Source organism: Talpa occidentalis, unplaced genomic scaffold (assembly GCF_014898055.3).
Source record: "Talpa occidentalis isolate TD23 unplaced genomic scaffold, MPIMG_talOcc4v2.1 talOcc4.4, whole genome shotgun sequence".
NCBI classification, from domain to species: Eukaryota; Metazoa; Chordata; class Mammalia; order Eulipotyphla; family Talpidae; genus Talpa; species Talpa occidentalis.
In genome coordinates, this window is record NW_023604295.1 from 50,018,204 (window position 1) to 50,040,257 (window position 22,054).

The 22,054-nt window shown below is 40.0% G+C and overlaps 1 protein-coding gene across 1 annotated transcript in view; it reads right to left on the reverse strand.

Annotated features, from left to right (window-relative positions):
- Nucleotides 1-22,054, reverse strand: part of GAP43 (growth associated protein 43) — an 88,322-nt gene that overhangs the window by 20,071 nt on the left and 46,197 nt on the right. Inside the window, exon 2 of the mRNA XM_037524580.2 lies at nt 17,716-18,319. Within this exon, the coding sequence (XP_037380477.2) occupies nt 17,716-18,319 (604 nt within the window). The remainder of the gene's footprint in view (nt 1-17,715; nt 18,320-22,054) is intronic.

Below are 22,054 nucleotides of genomic sequence, written 5' to 3' on the forward strand. Positions count from 1 at the left end.
ATAATGACATGAATGGCAATTACTAATCAAAACTTTTGATGAATCAGAATTTTCTCCTCCTCAACCACATCAAAGAACACGGGATTTACTATAAATTTACTGTTTATTTTTATCTTGAGAGTAGCCATGTTAAATAACAGGAGAATAAGAGTAATTATATAGAAGGGATAGAAATAAGAGCCAAATATATTCATACCCACTAGTCATGTGATCTAAGATAAATTGTGTAAGTTTACTTGCTTCTCTTCCCTTATCTGTAAAAAGGGACAAAAATCCCTCATCTCAGTCATTGTGGGGCTGAAACAAGAAACTTCATGTTGAACATTTAGCAGAGGGTCTGGCACAAGACAGGTGAATGTTATCTATATTGTGATCATCATCAGTATGATTGTTGTCTATGCAGTTATTCTATAGTTAGGACTTAATAAGAGAACACCAGACCAAAACTCGAGTAATTCAAAGCTATCAAATATGCATTAGGTTGGCTTCACATGTTAATTAAGGTTTGAGTTAATATTAGAAATATAGAGTCACCGATGTCTTTTCTGAGGAAGCCTCAATTAATTATAAGGCGTTCAATAAACACAGAGGGCATATGATATATTCATATGAATTTATTCCATATGGATGGCTTTTGGGGTGGGGTTGGGAGAAACAATCTCCACTTTCATTTCTGCGCTGCTGCAACAGCAGCCACAACCACTCAAGCCTTCAAGAGATGCTCACCCAGCCCCCTGCATGACCGCACTCCCACCAGCTCTGAGCGACAGGGGGACAAATGGCTGTTGTCTCACCACATGTCTTCCCTTCCCATCTCCTCCACTCCCCTGCCAGCCCACCAGGCACGTGCCAGCAATGAGCTGCTGGCCTCACTGGGATCCTCAGCTCCATTAATAAGCCCTGTAAGGCTGATAATTGGGGATTTGTGGAGCCTGCAGTCTTTCAATAAGCCAGGTTGTTATGGAAACCAAAAACAGACCTCTGTGTCCATAATATTGATCCTAAAAAAATAAAAGTGGGGTTTTGGAAAGGATGATTTCAATCCACCCTGTCCCCTGCCCCCATATCAATTTATTTTAGAAGTTCACTTCTAATTTGCACACATGAGAATTCACAACTCTCCTCTCTTTTCAGTCTCTTTTTCAGCACTTCCCCACCCCTTTCTTAATTACAACTGTATGTTTTTTCACCTCTAGCAAAAAATCAGCTGAGCAGGGTACTACAGGAACATCAGAATAGACACTCTAAATCTAATTTAAACCATGGCATGAATTCTGATTATTTGAGCCAAGAAATCAGCAATGAATATCAATGTGCTTGCCTCACTGTTAAAAAAAAAAAAGACAAACCAGTAATTGAACAGGATTTAAAAAATGGCCTCAGTCTGTCAAAAGGTATTGTTCTGTAGCAAGATGGCCACCACCCACAATGAGTCATGGGATTGTGTTCCCTGAAAGGAGTGTCCACCCCTCAAACTGTCAGAGTAAAGGGGACAGCTTTCTAGCCATACTTTTAAAAATTACCTTATAACCACCCTACAATAAAAATCTCATTCTTCCTTCTGGTTAATGAATTCAGGCATGATGCCAGACCACACCTGATGGAAAGGCCTGTATGTAAATAGCACTAAATGTATCTGCCTGGAGGCTGCTGTCAGAATCACAGACTCAGCCCCTGTGATGCAAAGAACAGGACACCATTGTTTCCTGATGAACTTCCTATCTTCAGCCAGCAGAGGGCACCAGTGTAATTCCATTCCAAGTCGTGGAGCCTGGTGGAAGGCAAAGTCAGGTATCACTCTCCACGAAGAAATGATTCCAGGCAAGTGATAGAGCAATGCAATAGGAAAGGAACACCTTAATGTGGCTAGGTCTGACTTTTAAGCTGCCCTTAAATTATTTTATTTTTCATTTCATCAGATTAAAAACTCAACCTAAATATGGTTCATTGAATCTGCTTTAACCAATAAACTAAAATTAGTATTATCTTTGAACTTAATATTGTTAAAGTGTGGATTATGCTTTGTGTAGACCTTGTAGACATGAGAGCCATTCTTAGAGCAAAAGTAGAATGATAAAGTAAAACCTGCAACCACCCTACTCACTACTGTGCTGTGGGTGGCGTCCTCCGATCACTTCAAAGCTTTTAATAAATAGGCCACAGATCCTTACCCATACTCCAGTGATGTTCATGTCTTTCTTTGGACCCTCCAACCTGACCTCTGAATTTTTTCTCTGCAATCACAGACTGCAGTTTGCAAGCAGATACATAGTTCTTTCCTAGTCATGATTTCCTTTATTTTTAAGATATTAACTTTTTTTCTTCAACCAGATTTTAATTTCCATGATAACAGATACTTTTATGCATCGATCTCCCCACCCAGGTTAGTGTAGTATGGAAATTATGCATTCTATTAAATAAGGTGTGCTGAAGAAAAGGGAAATACGGTCATTTATCTGTATGGGTTTATCTCTAGTCTGATACTACAAATTGTGTGAACACAGACAGTCTGCATGCGTGAACCAATCCCTGAGTATCTTTCATGAAAACATACACCTGCACCACTTCTCCTGGAGATGGGTCCAGTACAGTCGGTCTTAAAATTTTAGTGTCATGGTCCCAGCTGAGTATCTGATGAAAGACAGATACTCAGGCATATCAGCCATATACACACAGAGTACAACATGTTGCAAACAATTCCAGGGGCTTAAAGGGTCTGACTGAAACCCACCCCATTCCCAGGTCTAGATGATTTTTAAGTTTCCCCTTAAGTCTAAACTGCAAGTTTGAATCTAACATGTGACAGTTTATAGTTGGTATCTACCTAGAAAGAGTATATTATTTATTTCCCTTAAGGGACCCCGACATTTTCTATTGAATCTCTAGATCAAAGTTTCTAAGGGACCAATTACATGGAGCCTAAATTAACCTGGTGGCCTTGGCTGACTGCCAGGCTCACTCATTATTGATAATGTAAGGATTTGGTAATCTTGCTGAGCTACAAGTTAGGCCAAATAGAATAGTGTCCCAGAAGAGACTGCAAATCATTATGTCTCTCTTGCTGACTATAAAGCATGCCCTATATGTCCATTAATTTCCTTTATAAAATTAGAACTCTAGTGCCAAGAGGGAAGAAATTTTCCCAATAACCTCAGTTGAAAGGAACCAGAAGTAGTAGTGACTTCTATCAGGACTTACTATGTCCTACTACTATGGCAATAAAGCACCTAGTAGATATTTTACATGTGAGCTATTTAATGTTAATAACTACCAAGTCCAGCAATGAGGAGAGTATATTACTGCATGGGTGATAAAACTAATATTGGGCTCATGGCATAGGGCTGCAAAGGGACCAGGGCTTTGATTCAAATGCAGGTAGGTCTAATTCCAAAAGGTGTGGTCTTTCCCCTGTACCGCAGGCCTCCAAGGAGCAGAGCTGACTACAACATCCACAGCTGTTGCAATTCCCTGTCTACTCTTGCAGTGCCCATTGAGTAACACGTTTTTCTTTTGTGGTTCTTGATACATTTTGAAATTCTTCACATTGGATCATTGAAACCAACTTTATTTAATGAAAAAATAAATCTCTTCCACTAACTGTATTTTACCTGTGGAGGGAAAGATAAGACAGACCTTGCTTTTACCATCTCCAATTTGAAAATCTGCCCAGGGGATCTCCATATGGGGAGAGAGGAGTATGAGAACTACTTATTTCAGATGATTAGAAGAAAAAGAAGACATAGTGATGCTCACTGAGCACCTAGTGCATACTAGTTTCCTTACAAATGTAACATTATTAAATCCTCACAACACTTTGAGGATAGCACAATCAGCTCGGCCTTATGAATGAAGAGATTGGGGGTTAAACCAATCATGAGAACCCAGAGTGAGAAACCTAGGATCGAACCCAGGACTGTCCAATTTCACTCCTGTTTCCCTGTGAGGCATTCTAAATTAAAAATATCTCTGGTACGTGAATTGGGATCCCTTATTTATTAGTATGAAAATGTAAATGTGTGGGATAACTAATGAAGCTCAAGTCTTCCCTCCCCTCCTGGAAGCAAGCAGAGGCTGTGCCCCTGGGCTTGTTGAGGTGGCCTGGGGCCTGGTGCTGCAGAAGGCTCTAACAATAGTGAGCCTGGGGGAGGGGTCCTCCTTGGGGAGCCAGGTCCCATCTGCCACTTAGATCTGCTCAGAGAAGAAAATCCATTTGCCAGGGTGCCCTTCAGGGTCTGCTTTTTGTGAAGGTAAGCACCGAGAATGTAAGAGATGGAAAACACCTTAAAGACCATATCCTTTTACCAGAGAGGAAAGTATATTTGTCCTGCTCATGACTGAAAGCCTGTTAGCAGCAGCCCCACAGGGAACCCCGGTCCCTCAGTCAATCTGCTCCTCCAGGCCTGTTTCCTGGCCTCCTGCTTTCTCCCGTTTCCCTTGTCCTCTTTTCCATTTCCTCTTCTGTCTCTCCAGCCTCCCTCAGCCTTTCTACTTCCCATTCCTGGTTCTCTTCTGCTTTTGTTCTCCCTTCCCGTCTCCAATTTTCTATCGCATTCATCTTCCCTTCTTTCTTTCTTTCTTCTTTTTTTTTTTTTTTTTAAACAAAGACTGCACAGTATTTAGACTGGGAATCAGCACTTTTTTTAAAGATTTATTTATTTATTTATACAAGCACTGGGTACAGTCAGAAGCGCGGGAGGGTGAGAGAATTCACCAGAGCCAGAGCGGGGAGCAGAACAGGCAGAGTGACAAAGTACACTGCTGAGGGGAGCAGCGGGTGGCAGGAGAGGTCTGCAAGCCATGTGGGACCCTCCCTCGGTGGCCGGGGAGCAGCCGGGGATCGAACCAGCGCTGCAGAGGCTGCGGGCAGCTTCACATCCCAGCGCTCAAACGCTGCGCCACCAGGGAGGCCCCATCTTCCCTTCTTTATCATAACCCTTTCTTCTCCATTCAGTGAAAGTTTCCACCCACACCTTGCCTGAGCCCTCCTAAGGGGCTGAACTTCTTTTCACACTCCCACCAATTTTCCTTCTCAGCCAAACACCATCATCTAAACTCAGAGTGTCTGGGTGCCTGGGTGATATGCACAAGTAGGTCACAGAAAGGAAGTTGCTGATTTATAAGTCTAAAAGAGTTGGACTATAAGCCATAAAGTTGAACTTGTCTCAAAGAAACCTTAGCTTTTTTTTGCGGGACTTCAAATTTGAAAAAGGAAATGATTCATTTCCTTTTCCAAACTGTTTATGAAGAGAAATCTTTCCATTGGTGAAATTCATCTATCAGTCAATCAGTGGATGCCCACTGAGGGGCTTCCACGCGCTGCTCTGCATTCTGAATGTCAGGTGGCTGTGCGGAAGAACACCAAGTGCCTGCCTTCAAGAAATGCGAAGTTTAGGGACAGATAGGTGAATAAATCATTATAGGGAGCTAAATATAGTCACTTTGGGCACTGAGAGTGACATAGAGAAAACAAATTAGGAAATGTGGAGGAAGTGATGGTGCCGGCAGAGGGGGTGCTATTCTGGTCACATGGCCAGGGAAGTCTCCTCTGATCGAGTGACAGATGACAGTGCTGACTGGATAAGCTATAAGAACAGAAAGGGAAAGACCAAAAGCAAAGGCCTGGAGATAGGAACATTACCCTTATATTCAAGAGGCATTAGGAAAGGTAGGATGGCTGTGGAAGAGCAAGGAAAGGTAGAGTAGTAAATGCTATCAGACAGATAAGCAGAAGTCAGATCCTATGGGCACAGGCCATAATAATTCAGATAGCAAAAAGTAAACTTTGCAAAGTTTTATGTAGGCTATTTATCTGGAATGGTTCAAGTGTGTAGCTTTTGAGTGGTTTTCAGTACAGACCACTAGAAATTATAGGAGGAAGCTGCAGCCTCTTAAACCCTAAACCTAAGATTATCAGGACACTTATGGGATCTACTTTCACTCACTTGGTTTGATTCACAGTATGATGTTAGTATTCAAGTGGCATTTAGGATGTTAATTCCTGGAATTAAATGAGAACTGACCCTTTGCTTAAGGGTATTTCTCTTTTAACCATCCTTTTAAGCAGGAATAGCTATACCTACTTTTCCTTAGGAATGGGAGAAAGAAAGATGATTGATTCTTCAGAATTCTTGATATGGATTTGGGGTTTGGTTTTCTATAAATCTTATTTTTGGGGATATGTTAAAATTCCATAGATGGAATATCAGAGAGTGTTTTATTTATAAATTATGTTGCAAAATGAAGTACTAAAAATATTATTGAGTTATTTGTCTGTCATTTTCTTAAATACCCAGAAACTATGGATGTAGTAATTTTACTCAGTCTTATTTTCTATGCCTCACTTCAATTTGTTTACAATTGCACTTTAAGCAAATTCTCAGAATTTGAGCAAATACTATAAGGTACCCGGGTAGATTATTTGTTTGTAAAATAAATCATTCAAGCTATGAATTCAAGTGATAAAGTGGCAGGATTTTACTTCATTTTCACTCTCTGCTTTCCTCTTTTTTTTAAATAAGCAAGAGAAATGAAATTGATATACCTCCCAATAGAAGCCAGGTTGTCCTATAACCTACTATAGATAAAACATCAGTATTTATGAAGAATATGGTAGGAGGAAAACAAAAATATACCATCACTTCTATTTTTCTTGCTAAAAGGATCTGACCAGTGGGGAGATACCGCAGCCACATTACTAAACCCTGGATTTTCTTAGTCTTTTAAATTGGACTAGAGACAGCTTCAGAAAGTGGTGTCCTGTCTGTCTTTTTAGCAAATGCATTATAGAGTTGCTTCAAGTTACAGTTTATATGCTGAAAAAATTGACTCAACTCCCCTCTTTAATGCCCCTCTGGTCTGAAGTCTGAATGACTCACAAGCTGTACACAATTATGTTTATTCTATTGTGGGGAAAGACAACAGGCAACAGGAGTGGGAAGTCTGTGTTCTGGTCTCTGTTCCAACACTGTTGGTTTGGAAAGATATTAATGATTCATGCTATAGAGGGGCACAGCAGGTTCAGTAGACGTTTACACACCTTGCAAAGATTATTTAAGCTTGTCAGATGAGGAACAGAAGCCAAGGAATCTGGCAGATCATTCCTTCCCTAGGTGTGCCTGTCACACACTGGCAAGAGTCACACATAGGTCACTCATGGGGCTGGGATGAAATTAATTGCCTGCTTTCAGAAGAAAGCAGTCTTGGTTTAGAAGAGAACAGTCTTGGTTTCCTCCAGCTCTCAGTGAGTTTGTGAACAGAATGCGGAATGATCACATTGGTCTATGAAACCAACCTAAGTAGTTTCATAGTCTCTGAGTAATTTATGCCTTAAGTCTCTGAGTAACAACAAAACTTTCTAGAAAGCTTCTTTACTAAGCTTCCAAAATAGCAGTCAGACTGAGAGAAGCACAGTTCTCTGAATAAGTGTATGTCCCTGCTTATCACTTTGAATCTGCATAGAAGGTTGGAATGTGTCATGATTTGGACATTATTGAGCTCTGTTAGAAATATTGGTGATTTTGAGATCTTCTAAGTAAAACATTTTTGTTTTAAATGGTAAACTCATACCCAAAGAACTCAAGGATTTGCCTGCCAAGTTTTCAGTTTAGAATCTAGTCTCTTGAGTCAGTTAGGACCTGCCCTACTGTAATTACATTGTTCATTAGTTTTTTTTTTTTTTTTTTTTTTTTTTGTGGGACCCTCGCCGGTGGCTGGGGAACGAACCAGTGCTGCAGACGCTGCAGGCAGCCTCACAGACCAGCGCTCAACCGCTGCACCACCAGGGGAGGCCCCCCCGTTCATTAATTCTTAACTCATTCATCAAATACTTACTGATTCCCTTGTATTTGCTAATCACTATTATAGGTTAGGTACAAAAGATTCAGCAATAAACAAAACATAACATAGAGCTACTTTTTCCACTGAGGGTTATTCTTCAATAGTTGCTGCTGAATTATGACTCAAATTAAACCATTTTTATGTTAATTTGAGTGAAAGGTGGTTTCTTGAGTTTTTGAAATAAAAGATAGTTCTTTTCATTAGATACATCTTTCCCTTCAAGACTCAGCCGAGGTAACCTCTACACCAAGAAGTCTTTCTGGAATATCTTCCCCTAATGAGCCTCAGCAAGACTTTAACTTTCAGACAGTATAAATTTCACTGTACACAGCCTGAGTCCCATCTTCTAACTATCCCCATCTCATTGTAGCTTCACAAGCACATCCTGCTAACATAGCCAGCAAAGAAGAAACATTACTTTCCATATATAACATAAGAGAAACAAAGAGATTTGTTCCGGAGCCATTATTCAATTCTTGTTGGCTGAAGAGTAAATGAAACATGTAGCTCATTATTCTTCTACATTTTCTGATGGCATAACCTTTATGACAGTTCTTTTCCTACATAGTGAATCTCTTTGTGTGTGTATACATGTGTTTTATCAGTTGGCAGAAGGATATGCTACAGTTATGGATAGAGTACATAAGCAAGAATATAATTTAGATTTGCTTCACTTTTTCATACTTCAAGGCAAAGAGAAGATTGTTGCAGGGCTATGAATTGTTCACTTTCACTCTGAAAGACACACATTCACTACGCGCTAGTAAGAAGGGACCATTTTAGATGAATGGTTTCTGGTCCATTCCAAAAGCCAAAAGACCCTACCAACTCATACTAGAAAGCAATTAAAAACAAAAAACTAGCCTCATATCTTACTTGACCAAGTATGTGCCACCAGGGGGGAAAAACATTAATATTAAGTGTGATTTATAAGGAAAGGCAAGTAATTTTTTGTCTTTCTGAAGAAACCTTAAGAATTGTCATTACCAGGACTCCCTGGTGGTGCAGGGAGTGTTAAAGACACAGTGTTATCAAGCTATCATCTATCACCAGCTACTGCAAAATGAGTTGGATTCCAGGCCAGGGAGCTAACCCACCTGGCTCAACAGACCTCTCCTGTCTCATCCACTGCTCCCCTCAGCAGTGCTTTTCAGTAGATTCACCTGTTCTGCTCCCCACTCTGTCTCTGGTGAATCCTCTCACCCCTCCCACCCCCCACACACCTTTGGTCTGTACCCCAGCTCTTGTATACATAAATAAATAAATCTTAAAAAAATTCAATTTGATCAACTCACGCTATTCTATTTGAAATGGTGGCAATTCTTTTTTTTAAGATTTATTAATTTATGCGTACAAGAACTGGGGTGCAAGCCAGAGGTGCAGGGGATAAGAGGATTCACCAGAGACAGAGTGGGAGCAGAACAGGTGGATCTATTTAAATACACTGTTGAGGGGAGCAATGGAGGAGACAGAAGAGGTCTGCTGGGCCACATGAGTCAGCTCCCTAGCTGGGATTCGAACTCATGCTGCAGTGACTAGAAATAGCTTGATAGCACTAAGACTTTAATCCCTGCATCACCAGGGAGGCCCCAAACTGAAAATTTTCATCTTCCACAATCTTCTAATTGTGATTTGAAGGTTAAAAATGTGTGAGAATTACTGAGTCATCATATCTAATTTGCATATATCATCTACAAAAACTTTTATCTAGATGTTTGATAGTCCAATTCCAAATACTAGGAAAAGTTGTATTAAGCCTATCCACATAACTATTATGTTTTAATAATAATCTACTGAGGAAATTTTAAAAGTTTTTTAACCTCACTTGTCTGTCATATACATCAATGACTGTATACAAGAACCCAAGACTGTAAGTACTCTTGAAGTAGCCCTAATTACTTTAATGAACTAAGATAGGCATAAAATAAATTCTGAGATAAAAGTAAAACTCTTGACAGTAAATTATGGCCATGCTAGCTATAGTTTTCCATGTCAAAGACAAGATTAGGGGGTCTATGAAGCAGGAGTCCAACCATATCAGGAAATATTACTGTCAAATGTTAAGTGTCAACCTCAAGTATAAAATGATACTAGAAAATCCCATTGTGATTTCTGAGCAGTCTCCTGCATCTCTAATATAACAAAAACATTCCTAGAGCTGACATGCTAGATTTTTTTGCCCCTGTTTGAGATTTCTCTGCTGCCAACCCTATCACCTTAAAAAATAAGGAACTCCAGTAAAGGGAAGATGGTTGAATAAGAGGCCATATACCCACAACTGAAAGAAATGATAATCCTGAATCTATATCATGTTATATACCACCACCTTAATTTAAAAAAAAAAAAGATACAATTAAGGAAAAAAAGAAAACCAAAGATGCCTCTTTAGTATACCAGTGCATAGTTGCCATATGGAGCTGAAAGGCAGAGAAGACCTAGTTGAATGCACTTACTTTACAGATGTTGAATCTAAACCCAGAAAGTACAAAGGCTGATTTGAAATCATCATCAGAATCTGAATAATAACCCAGGTTTTTAAAATTTTATTTTGGGGTTTAGTCTGCTCTGCTGAAAATACAGAGCATTTATACTATGTATGCCCTGTAAGATATTGGATCTATTAAAAATATGATACTATTCATTATTCTTATGAAAACAATTTATGGAGAATTCTTTTAAATAAGCCCAGAAATAAATTATTTGCTTAGAGTCCAGCTTTATTGCTGAGAGATCAATAACTAGTTAAAGCTTTTTTGAAGAAGGCAATGATCCAATTTCTTTTTTTTTATATGAATTGGTCTAAAGTTCAGCATCTGTTTTAGTCATTTTCTTACAACACAAATCTCAAACATTGCTGAGAATTTTGACAAAATTACACACCACTTTCCAATCTTTCCCTTCTCTTTATTTTTGCTAAAAAACATACCATATTGCTTTAAACATCATCATCAGGTTCCTTTCACGTCTGGTTATAGAAAGCTTTAAACTCTTCATTTAATGAAGGTGTGATTGTGAGGACAAAAATAAAATGATGACCACTAAATGTTTTCTATTTCATTAGATTGAATGTTCAACTCTCTTTTCATGCTTAGCTAAATGGACTGACAATATAACTCCTACTTTTCTCCTCTTTCTAATCCTTCTGAGATTGTATGAAAAGAAAAAGAAAAAATTTGAGAAATATATACTAATAGCAGTAAAATATTATTTTATGTTTTAAGAATATAATTTTCAGTTTATATTTTCAGATCTAAATACAATTTCAATACTTTAAAGTTGGGGAATTACTTACATGCCTTTCTGTATATTAGCTTCTTTCACAAAGTGATAAATTATTTACTATGAGCTATGAAACAATGGATAATAAACCTCACATATGAGTTTCTTGACTTTAAAGCACATCTCCTCCTCCTATCTTTTCTTTGATAATACTTTTTATTGCAGAGATAAAGATTGCTGTACAATATCTCCTTTTTTATTAAGTTCTTTACTATTTGAGTTATAAACATAAAGGCATCAAGTCCTTTGGAGATGCACCTGCCAAAAGGAAGATAAATGAAGCAATTTTTAAAATACTAATTCTCATAATCCAAATTTTAAAATAAGGCCTCCCTGGTGGCACAGCGGGTTGAGCACCGCACTGTGAAGCTGTCTACAGCCTCTGCAGCGCGAGTTCGATTCCCAGCCGGCCAAGGAGAAACCCAGATGGCGCAGCAGACCTCTCCTGCCTCGCCCGCTGCTCCCCTCAGCAGTGTCTTTGGTCCAGCTGCCTGTTCTGCTCCCCGCTCTGTCTCTGGCAAATTCTTTCACACTCCCACGCCTCTGACCTGTACCCCAGTTCTTGTATAAATAAATAAATCTTTAAAAAAATTTTAGAGGGCCTCCCCGGTGGCGCAGCGGTTGAGCGCTGGGTTGCGAAGCTGCGCGTGGCCTCTGCGGCGCCGGTTCGATCCCCGGCTGCTCCCCGGCCACCAGAGGAGGGTCCCACATGGCGCGCAGACCTCTCCTGCCGCCCGCTGCTCCCCTCAGCAGTGTGCTTCGGTCCTTCTGCCTGCTCTGCTCCCCGCTCTGGCTCTGGTGAATTCTCTCGCCCTCCCGCGCTTCTGACTGTACCCAGTGCATGTATAAACAAAACAAACAAACAAACCAGCAAACAAAATAAATAAAGCATGCCTCTATAAAAAAAAAAAAAAAAAAAAAAAAAAATTTTAGAGTAGAACTCACCAATACTAAAATAATATATAGTATATAATATAATAAACATAAAATGACTTACATCTGGTTGAGAGCTGAAAATTTAGAGTTTTATTTTATTCCCAGTGTGTATGATTGAAACAGTGCTACTCCCTTAAGAGCGATCCATCTCAACTGAACTTTATAGCTCTCGTAGGCCTAATGAAATAACACTTGAAGAACTTTCAAACTAAAAACCAAAGACTCAGAACTAGTTTAATATTCCCAATAATTCTGGGGTGATGGAGCTGTGAGGCAATTATGGTAAATGAAAATGGTTATTACTGGTTGCCCAACAGTAAATGGGCTACTGATGGTTCACGGGCAAGAGTGTAGAGTATACAATTAGACAAGCGAGGGTATTTTCTAGGTTAAGACATGATGCTGGTGTTTCTCAGATATTATACTTGTCTTCATTTCTTCCAGACTAGTGTCCATTGAGGTATCAGGGTTTAATAAGTGACCCCTATAATCAGACTGTCAGAGTTCAGCTCCTGATCCAGCCATTGGCTAGCTGCTGACAACGACCAGGGGTTTTAGTCTTGCTAAACCTCAGGTTCCTCATCTGTAAAAGGGGAAGGAGAAATTACAGTACTTATAACAGAAAGGTTATGACAATTAAATGGAATAATTCCCACATAGCACAGAGTCTGTCATTTAACACATTCTCATTAAGTGTTACCTGTTATAGAAACTTAATATTTGAAATCTTGGGGAAAAAACTTATAAACCAACTATTCTTCTCTTAAGGATGACACAACTGAGGCCCAAAAAGAAGCAGTGATTTGTTTGAGATCTCACAGCTGGCCAGTAGAAATATTAAGCTAGACTCCTGATCTTCCTATTTCAATCCAACATTCTTTCCCCTGCTCAATCTCACCAGGAATGCAGGACAAGTCCTGATTTGTGTTTCCCAACAGTAGTCGGAATTTGTTATAACTGCTAAAATGAACATAAAATGCAGGCATTGAGGTAAAAATAGCACCTAAAAAGAGAAGTAGAGCTGCAGGGCTAAAGTCAAGGTGAGGATTTAGAGGGCTATCAGTTTGATCACAATTTTTTTCACTGGCTGTTTCTAAGAGCATAATACCTAGTTACATTGCTCCTACTTCTCAGATATAAAAGTAGAAAGGAAAATATTATCAAATGCCACTGAATTGTTGTCAAAAAAACCAATAAAAATGATTACTCTAGCAATATAAAAGCAAGCCATAAAAGCTTAATAATCAACAGTAGTTAAGCAGCAGGCCTCTGAGTATCTGACAGGGTATCCGTGTTTTATAGACAGCATTTATGGACTTTCACATCCCAAATTTTCACTCTTTATGAGTTGTGTATAAATTTGGGAAGTGGTTGAAACCACATTTCAAATCAAAACCACTTATGAGGCACCTTGCCAAATAAGTGTAAATATCCTCAGGAAATTTCAAATCTAACACAGAGCTCTGAGGAGGTAGATCTATCCTTTAGAGAGCTAAAAATATTATGGGTAATCATCTTAGACCTTAGGAAAATTGTTCTGGGGTACATAAGGAATTTCCCCCATTCTGAAAACATATGCTAGATATTTCATTTTCTGGAAATATCTAGCATAATTATTATTGTAGATATTATACATTTTGTATCTACTTTTTGCTAATAATTTAGCTGTAGAGGCACATGTATAGAAGTTTTTTAATAGTATGTAGCAAACTACCTCTTAGCCTCTAAAATACTGCCTCCTTCATATTTTGTCCCATGGCACTTTGGCACGCAATATTGCAGAATTTAATTTGAGTTAAAGATTAGTAATGTGATTGCTCAGGACCACCTCCTGAATTTCATCCCACAACCACTACCAAATGAGGACTCCTTAAGATCAACAACCAGGGTCTCCCTGGTGGTGCAAGGGGTTAAGACACAATCTATGAAGCAATCCACAGCCTCTGCAACACAAGTTTGATCCCTGGCCAGGGAGATACCCACATGGCACAGCAGACCTCTCCTGACTCACCCGCTGCTCCCCTCAGCAGTGTGTTTCAGTCTGCCTGTTTTGTTCCCCACTCTGTCTCTGGTGAATCCTTTCAACCCCCCCCCACCTCTGACTTGTACCCCAGATCTTGTATGCATAAATAAATAAATCTTTAAATAAAAAAGATCAACAACCAGATCTTCCTTATCTTTGGGACCCTAACACCTAGCATGATAGAAAATTAATATAAATAAATGGAAAAAGGGAAGGCAGAATAGATGGAAGGAAAATGTGGAGACAGAAAAGAGAAAGGGAGGAAAGGTAGAAGGAAGTAGAATAGAGGGGAGGAAGAAACATAAGAACACACTGAATTAATTCCTCTATTTGAGAGATGAGAAACAAAACTCTCTTTCCCAGGTCACTTCTACTGATGACCCCAATTTGAAAGAGGTAATGATACAAAATAAAATTCAGCTAAGATCAACACACCCAAAATCTAGGGTCACTAGGTGTGACACTTTGTACTTTTGTCAGTCCAGAACCCTGTGACAGCCACCCGTTCAATATCTCTGATTTCCAGTCGCCTGGATGTGTTATCTTGGTAATAATACATCACTGAATATGGCCACAGCAGAAATTTTGGAGTCCTCTCCAAGACATCAACAGGATATCATGGAAAAGAAACAGCAGAGAATTCCTTTCTTGAGAACCAATATTTTTTAGCAGGAGATGCCAACATCATAAGCAGTAAAGAAGGCTTGAAAGTTCACTCATGGCTGAAAGGGGACAGGTTCTGGAGATAACTTAAATACTCTCCCCCTCCTGTATAGGAATCATCAGCCGAAAGGCATTGAAAATCTTTTTGTCATAGGAAAATGAAGAGATGGATAGGCAGAGTGACAAAGCAAAGAGAGGGGGAGATAGTTGGAGGATTTAAAACAGTAAACAAAACACCAAAGATCCTCCTGAAAATGGCATCCATCTGTAACAAACCCATAATTAGTAAAAGTAAAATAAATAATATATTTATAATTTACAAAGCATTTCCATATACATTAATAAGCAATGATCAGATTTGGTCCAAGATTTTTTACCCTCTTATTAAAAGAGAAATTGTTGCTTGGAATTCTTTTTTGATTAGTTCTGTCCCCCAATCCCATTACATTCTCTCAGATTACCTCTCTGCACACCCTCCAGGCAGCCACAGAACCCTAAATCATCCTAGTACATTTCCAAACAGTACAAACCTATACAGCAGTTTTGCAAATACTGTTATTTTAATCTGGATTAGAATGAAATCCAATAGGAGATAAAGGAAAATGTGGTTGAGGGCTCCTAGGAATTTGGACCTGATATGCTGCAATAGATCTTCTTGCTGGCTCTAGTTTCTGTGATTCTATGACACTGCCCATATCTGAGTAATTTGTGCTTGTCACATACAGCAGGCAAGGCTAATAGTCCAGGAAGAAACTACAGACAGTATTTCAGAATCTCATTGGGAGGACAATACCTAGCTGAAGCTCAGAAACAATGTAAAATAAATTTCCCTTTGTGTTTACCTCCATGTTGAACCTCCCTGACAGTTTCAATTACCTTTATTGCACATAATAAAATCAGACTGAGACATTTTTAATCAGAATTTGTAAATCTTAGGACACGGCATGATCATATTTGTTTTCACTGACCAGACATTCGTAACCAAACAAATGAATGGAGTAAGCAAGGCTGCAGGAGGGATTATGAATGAGTAAACACATTATTATCTGTAAGTTAAATCTAGTCAATTTCCATGCATTCAACATTTGACATTTATTGAGCATGTGCTACATGAAATACTTCATTAATTCATTTGGAATTATAACTTGAAAGCTGATAAAATGAAATTTTCTTAAGAATGTATTTTTGATTTTTCATTGATTCAAGCAGTCCTTTATTAAAACAAATCATGAGTGCACATCTAAATTCTCATTCTTTCCTTTTATGCTCGTAATTTTAGAAATCCCAGTTAAAATATGTGGCCTGAGAAGTTTAAAATATTTTCTGTCTTTTAAAGTATGTTTCATTTCTAAGATTTATGAAAATGACACAATAGGGTACTCTGCAATATGCAAAGTGATTTCCAGACATCATCTCTCAGGCTAGAACTTACAACTTGCGGAAAAGAGTTAACTAGGTTTATTTTGCTCAGTGAATTAAAACCAACACCCCATTCTTTATCACATGTCTTACCTTTTCCAGGGAACTATTCTCACCCTCCCTTCTCAAGGTCTGGAGCAAGTATGTAGTTAGAACACAGTTCAAAAATGAATCGTTGATAGAAAGAGGCATGATTTATTTGGAGCTAGAGTATGCTAATAACAATAATTAATTTCTTACTCACAGATGTTTGGGGGTTATTTGAAAGCAGTAAATTTTAAAATATCTAGAATAATCATCTGCCATTCTATAGTATATAATTTAGAGAAATGGCTCTTAGGGAAAGATCCAATGATTACTTTTTCAATGTTTCAGTCAGATCACAAAACATTTCCTAGACAAATCATGAAGTACGTCCTTTCACAAGGGCACAGTGTGGTCTAGTCCAAATTTGGGTTCTTGGACACCCTATGCATTAATCCAGTTCTAAAGGAGTAAATTCAACCTTTTAAACTAGCACAAAAGGAACTTTATCTTTAAGGGTCTTTGGTGCTGAAAGGTATACGTGGGTCTTAATCCACTAGAGAAAGACCTGAGAGATTGTTGGCTTCTTTCACCACTATGGGAGGTTTGGGTTGAGGGACGTTCTAGGCTCCAGGAATCAAAGTCTGTGAGATTTATCTCGCTCTGGGAATTTTCTATTCTAACTCTGCACAGGCAGTTGGGCTATAATAGTGAACACACTCCAACTTTGAATTCAAAGTTCCAAACTGGAGAGAATCCAATCCAATGCCTTTTATGTAACCATTCTCCACCCTCAGTTTTTATGCATATGTGAGAAAGCTGTATCTTCAAATAATAAGATGATGACTTGTGTTTGAATTCAAAACATGTTCTATAGTTGGTATTTTTTCTTTTGTTCTTGGCAACATCAACAGACTTATTTTCCTAATTAGTTTGACCCTCTTAATGTTACAACTAACATTCTCTGAGCATGCACACACATAATGCTCACTTTTCACCAACTGATGGTAGGGAGAATGCTCAGAAACATATTGTGGGACATGGAAAGGTAGTCTGAGGTTATGTTTTTGCTGTCGTCAATTCATAAACTAGATCATTTGGGTCAACAGGGAGCCCACTGTTTATATCATGCACTTCCTACAGCCAGATACTCACATTAGCTAATTCCTATCCTTAATAAATATATATAGCCTCAGTAATTACTTATTCAACTAAGTCTATTCAACACAGAAAAAAATTTTTTTAACCAGGATTACTTCCTTACCGTTTATGCCAATTCAATTAACAAGGTAATTGCCAGAACTGCCTGTTACACAGGGTGGTGTGTCATTTTCAGGCTTGGAAATATTTGAGACCCTTAGTCGCCAGGGTTGGCCTTCCTCCTACCACTTTGCAGATGGAAGCACAGCTCCCCTTGATGTCCTCCCAAACACCTTCTCTCCACTTACTCCCTCTCCCATGATGGTCTGGGTGACCCTGTCTTCTGAATAGGACCCCTGGCCCACCCCAGGCCTCTGACCCTAGCGGGTGCTCACCTAGCTTCTCCTCGGCTCGGCTGCTCTCCGCAGTCTCCGTCGGGGGCTGGGCTGATCCCTTGGCGGCAGCATCCTCTGCAGCAGGGGTGGCGGCAGCAGCAGCAGTGACAGCAGCAGGCACATCGGCTTGTTTAGGCTCCTCCTTGGCGGGGGCATCCTCGGCCTTGGAGGACGGCGAGTTGTCAGTGGAAGCTTTAGTGGCACTGTCTGTCTCAGCAGAGCCGGCCTTCTCCTCGGAAGGGGCAGCAGCCTGGGGGGCCGCCTTCTCAGCGGCAGCATCAGGAGCTCCCTCCACTTTCTTCTCCTCGGAAGGAGTTTCGCCTGCTTTGCCCTTCTCCTCGGACTTGGGGCCCGCCGCTGGGGCCGCTTCAGTGGTCGCCGGGCCGTCCTCTTTCTTCTCCACCCCGTCAGCAAGGGGGGCTTCATCCTTCTTCTCATTGGCTTCAGCCTCGGCGGTTTGGGCATCACTCTTCTCTCCTTTGAGCTTTTTCCTTGTTATATGTCCACGGAAGCTCGCCTGAATTTTAGTGGCGGCCTTATGAGCTTTATCTTCTGGTTTGATGCCATCTTGTTCGATCTTTTGGTCCTCATCATTTTTTTCAACCTTAGTAGAGAAAAGGAGACAGAGAATGATGTTCTTTTCTTTCACATCACAGCATTCAACAAATGTTTATTGAATGATTGATTCTGCTCATGGGTTTAAGAAGTCAAATACCCTGGCAATTCAAACCAAGCCTCTTCCCAATCCATGACAGGGAGTTGAGCAGGGCACACATTGTTTTATGTGAGGAAGAGTGTCCTTTTGGCTTTCTAGAACCACTTGTCACATTCTGAACAAATACCTCAAAGCCTTGGAATGCATTGATATTTTGTATATGTATAATTTTATATCTATTTCTTTCCCCAGTGCAAGGTTGTTCTACTGCCAAACCTTTACCAAGTCTCTGTTTAGATGTAACTTGACAATTTCATTTTACGTGCACTCTAGGTTTTAATCAAAGTGATATTAAAAGACATTGGTTTTGCAGGGTTTCTGAAGGGACTCTGTAGTACTTTATGATTTTAAAAATAATATGGAAAAGGGCCTCCCTGGTGGCGCAAGGGGTTAAGCACCATACTGTGAAGCAATCCGCAGCCTCTGCAGCGTGAGTTTGATCCCTGGCTGGCCAGGGAGCAACCCACATGGGGCAGCAGAACTCTCCTGTCTCTCCCGCTGTTCCCCTCAGCAGTGTACTTCAGTCAATCTGCCTGTTGTGTTCCCAACTGTCTCTGGTTTATCCTCTCACCCCCCCCCCACGCATCTCTGGCCTGTACCCCAGCTCTTTGTATGCATAAATAAATCAATCTTTAAAAAAATAATATGGAAAAATCTATTTGTTTTCCCAAGATTTCAAGTCTAGTCAGGAAACAGATTCAGGGCAACAAGTATGGCAAAGATCTAGACAATCAGCATTTTGTGCAAAAATGCAAATGCATTCCAAGGCTTTGAGGTATTTGCTTAGAATGTGACAATTCAGCATGCTGGTCACAAAATGACATGTACTCTGCCCTGTGTGTGGGCCATCATCTTTGATAAACACACCAGCCCTTCAAAATTTGAATACAGAAAATGGACATTATTTTTGAGTTAAAAAAGGAAAAGAATGGAAACACTATTTCCACTTTTGAAAGAATCGCATATATTTGCTAAATCAAAATTTCTTATTCCCCAAGCAATTTATACCTCAAATTAGTTTTATTTTATTGTCAACAAAATACTATCTATCTTGGTACCAACAGAAAAAGCTAGAATAATTTTTTTTTTATCATTTGAATACAACATTGACAGCATAAGATATGCTGCAAATATTTTTCCCACATGGGAATCAAAACAGGATAGAAATGGAAAGTATACTCTTGGAAAGAGATGTGTGGGCAAATACACATATTCTGTAGAACTCCATTACCCACCACGGTTGTGTTCCAATGCAGTTACTGATAGGCCTCCTTCTTTCCTTTAACTTTTGTTCACTTTTGTGAATACTGCTTTAAGCACTGGGGAAATACAGCAGTGAATGAAGCAGCCTTCAAAATGCCAATAACTATAAAAAGTGTGTTTACTTATGTACTAAGTTCTACACTTGGCCCCAGTTATGACCATGGCCTGAACTTGGCTTTTACTTCAACTTAGGAAGTATGTCCCAGCAAGCCAAGCCATGGTATGTTTTCTACCTGTCATACCAGCTCTGCCCCAATGACCCAGACCCTGCTGATCATGATGTAGGCCTGTTTGATCTTTGCAAAAACATATGGGCTGTTGCTACTTTGGTCCATTAACATGCCAGTGAGGGCCTCCCCGGTGGCGCAGCGGTTGAGCGCTGGGTTGCGAAGCTGCCCGCAGCCTCTGCAGCGCCGGTTCGATTCCCGGCTGCTCCCCGGCCACCAGAGGAGGGTCCCACATGGCGCGCAGACCTCTCCTGCCGCCCGCTGCTCCCCTCAGCAGTGTACTTCGGTCCTTCTGCCTGCTCTGCTCCCTGCTCTGGCTCTGGTGAATTCTCTCACCCTCCCGCGCTTCTGACTGTACCCAGTGCATGTATAAACGAAACAAACGAACAAACAAATAAATAAATAAAACATGCCTCTATAAAAGAAAAAAAAATTAAAAAAAAAAAAATAAATAAAAAAAAAAAACATGCCAGTGAATGTACAAAAGTACTATTTTTTAAAAAATAAATTGTATGTGAAACTGAAAGCAAGATTGACAATTTTCTGGTAAAATTCAAGACAAGTCTTTCCTCTTTCTCAGTTCACTGTGCATGTATTCATACAAACAACGGAGGCGTTTCATTGTTCATCCAAGGAAAAGCCCTCTGGAGATGGGTGTCCTTCCCTTCTCCCAGTGCCATACTGCCACTCTGCTCGGTTCTCTGATGCACCACTACCTTCCCTTCCTGCTCTCCTGCTGCCATTGATGACTCCTACTGGGATACACGCAGCACAATCTGGGGCACGGGAGCAGCTGTCCCTTCCAGAGCTCTGCTCAGAGATGGAAGCATAACCCTGTTAAATTCACAGTTGTGAATGAAGCATGGAGCCAAATGTTCTTAATTTACTTTACTCTATTTTGAGTTTTCTGAATGAGCCACCATCTTATGTGATAGGACATCTGTACTTGCAATGTTGATGCCAAGTGGTTCTTTAATACAAAAACTGTTCCTTGTGAAAGCAGACAAACCAATTATTTTAGAGTGGGCAGGTGTGCAGAAAAGACCCTCTAGTGACTCAAAAAAGTGACAATTTTAAAGCATGTTTTTTTCTTTAAGAACATAAAGCAAAGGAGAGGAAACCCTTAAGAAGTTGGAAAATATAAAAGAAGGAAACTGGGAATCTGCAATATAAAGAGAGAAACTTTACTTGGACAAAGGAAATGTTGCTCAATTCTTACTCCTCCCCACCCCCAATATCTCTGCTTCTCTCAGTTTCTCAGATCACCTGCAATGTAAACTTTCCAAATGATCAGAACTTAAGCACCTGAACATAGATAGAATCAATGTAAAAATGACTGGAAAGGCTCAGCCCAGATTTTGTTGCCAAGACTGTAGGACCAGCCTCACCTGAATAACCCATGAGTATAGGAGACACAGAGAGGAAGGGGTGGGAAGAATGGAGAGGCACACGAGTGTCCAGAATTAGGAGAGGGAAGTAAATACAATCTGATAAAAGTGAGGTACCCAAATATGTGGATACATCCAAAGAGATGTTCAAAGTACCCCTCCAGGAGAGGCTCCTCCAGGAAGCAGTGCTGGACCACTTACCAACATAGCATTTCAGGGAACCTGGATTTTAGAGATGGGTCGGTAGAAGACAACTAATGCAAATTTTTTAGATAGTCAGAAGGAAAGAGAAAGAAGAAATGGGGGAGGGCAGGGAAGAGGGACAAGAAGGGAAATGGAAACAAGGAGAAATAGGAAGAGAAAGAGGGGGAAGAATGGAGGAGTAGAGAGGTAAGAAACCAGCCTCAGCTGAGGCTAGACTAAGGTGACTGAGCAGAAGTATCCAAAAGCAAAAAATTTTACGTTAAAACTGGATCTTAAGCTAGACAGCGCCAGACAATACAAGTGTGTCTTTCTTTTTTACCTGTAACTGATTCTGTTAACATGGCTTAAACTATAGGTTATTTTCTGGTGACATTCCTTTTGTAGTGCGAGAAGTAATTGGACTGGGAGTATGTTTTGCTGAGATACAAGATAAGAGGAGAACATTTCCCAAGATAGGCTGGAGGGCTAACACCAAGGTGTCAGGCTGCATAGACTTTTTCCCAAGGGTAAATAAAAGAGCTTACCTAAGACAAGGGAAACAT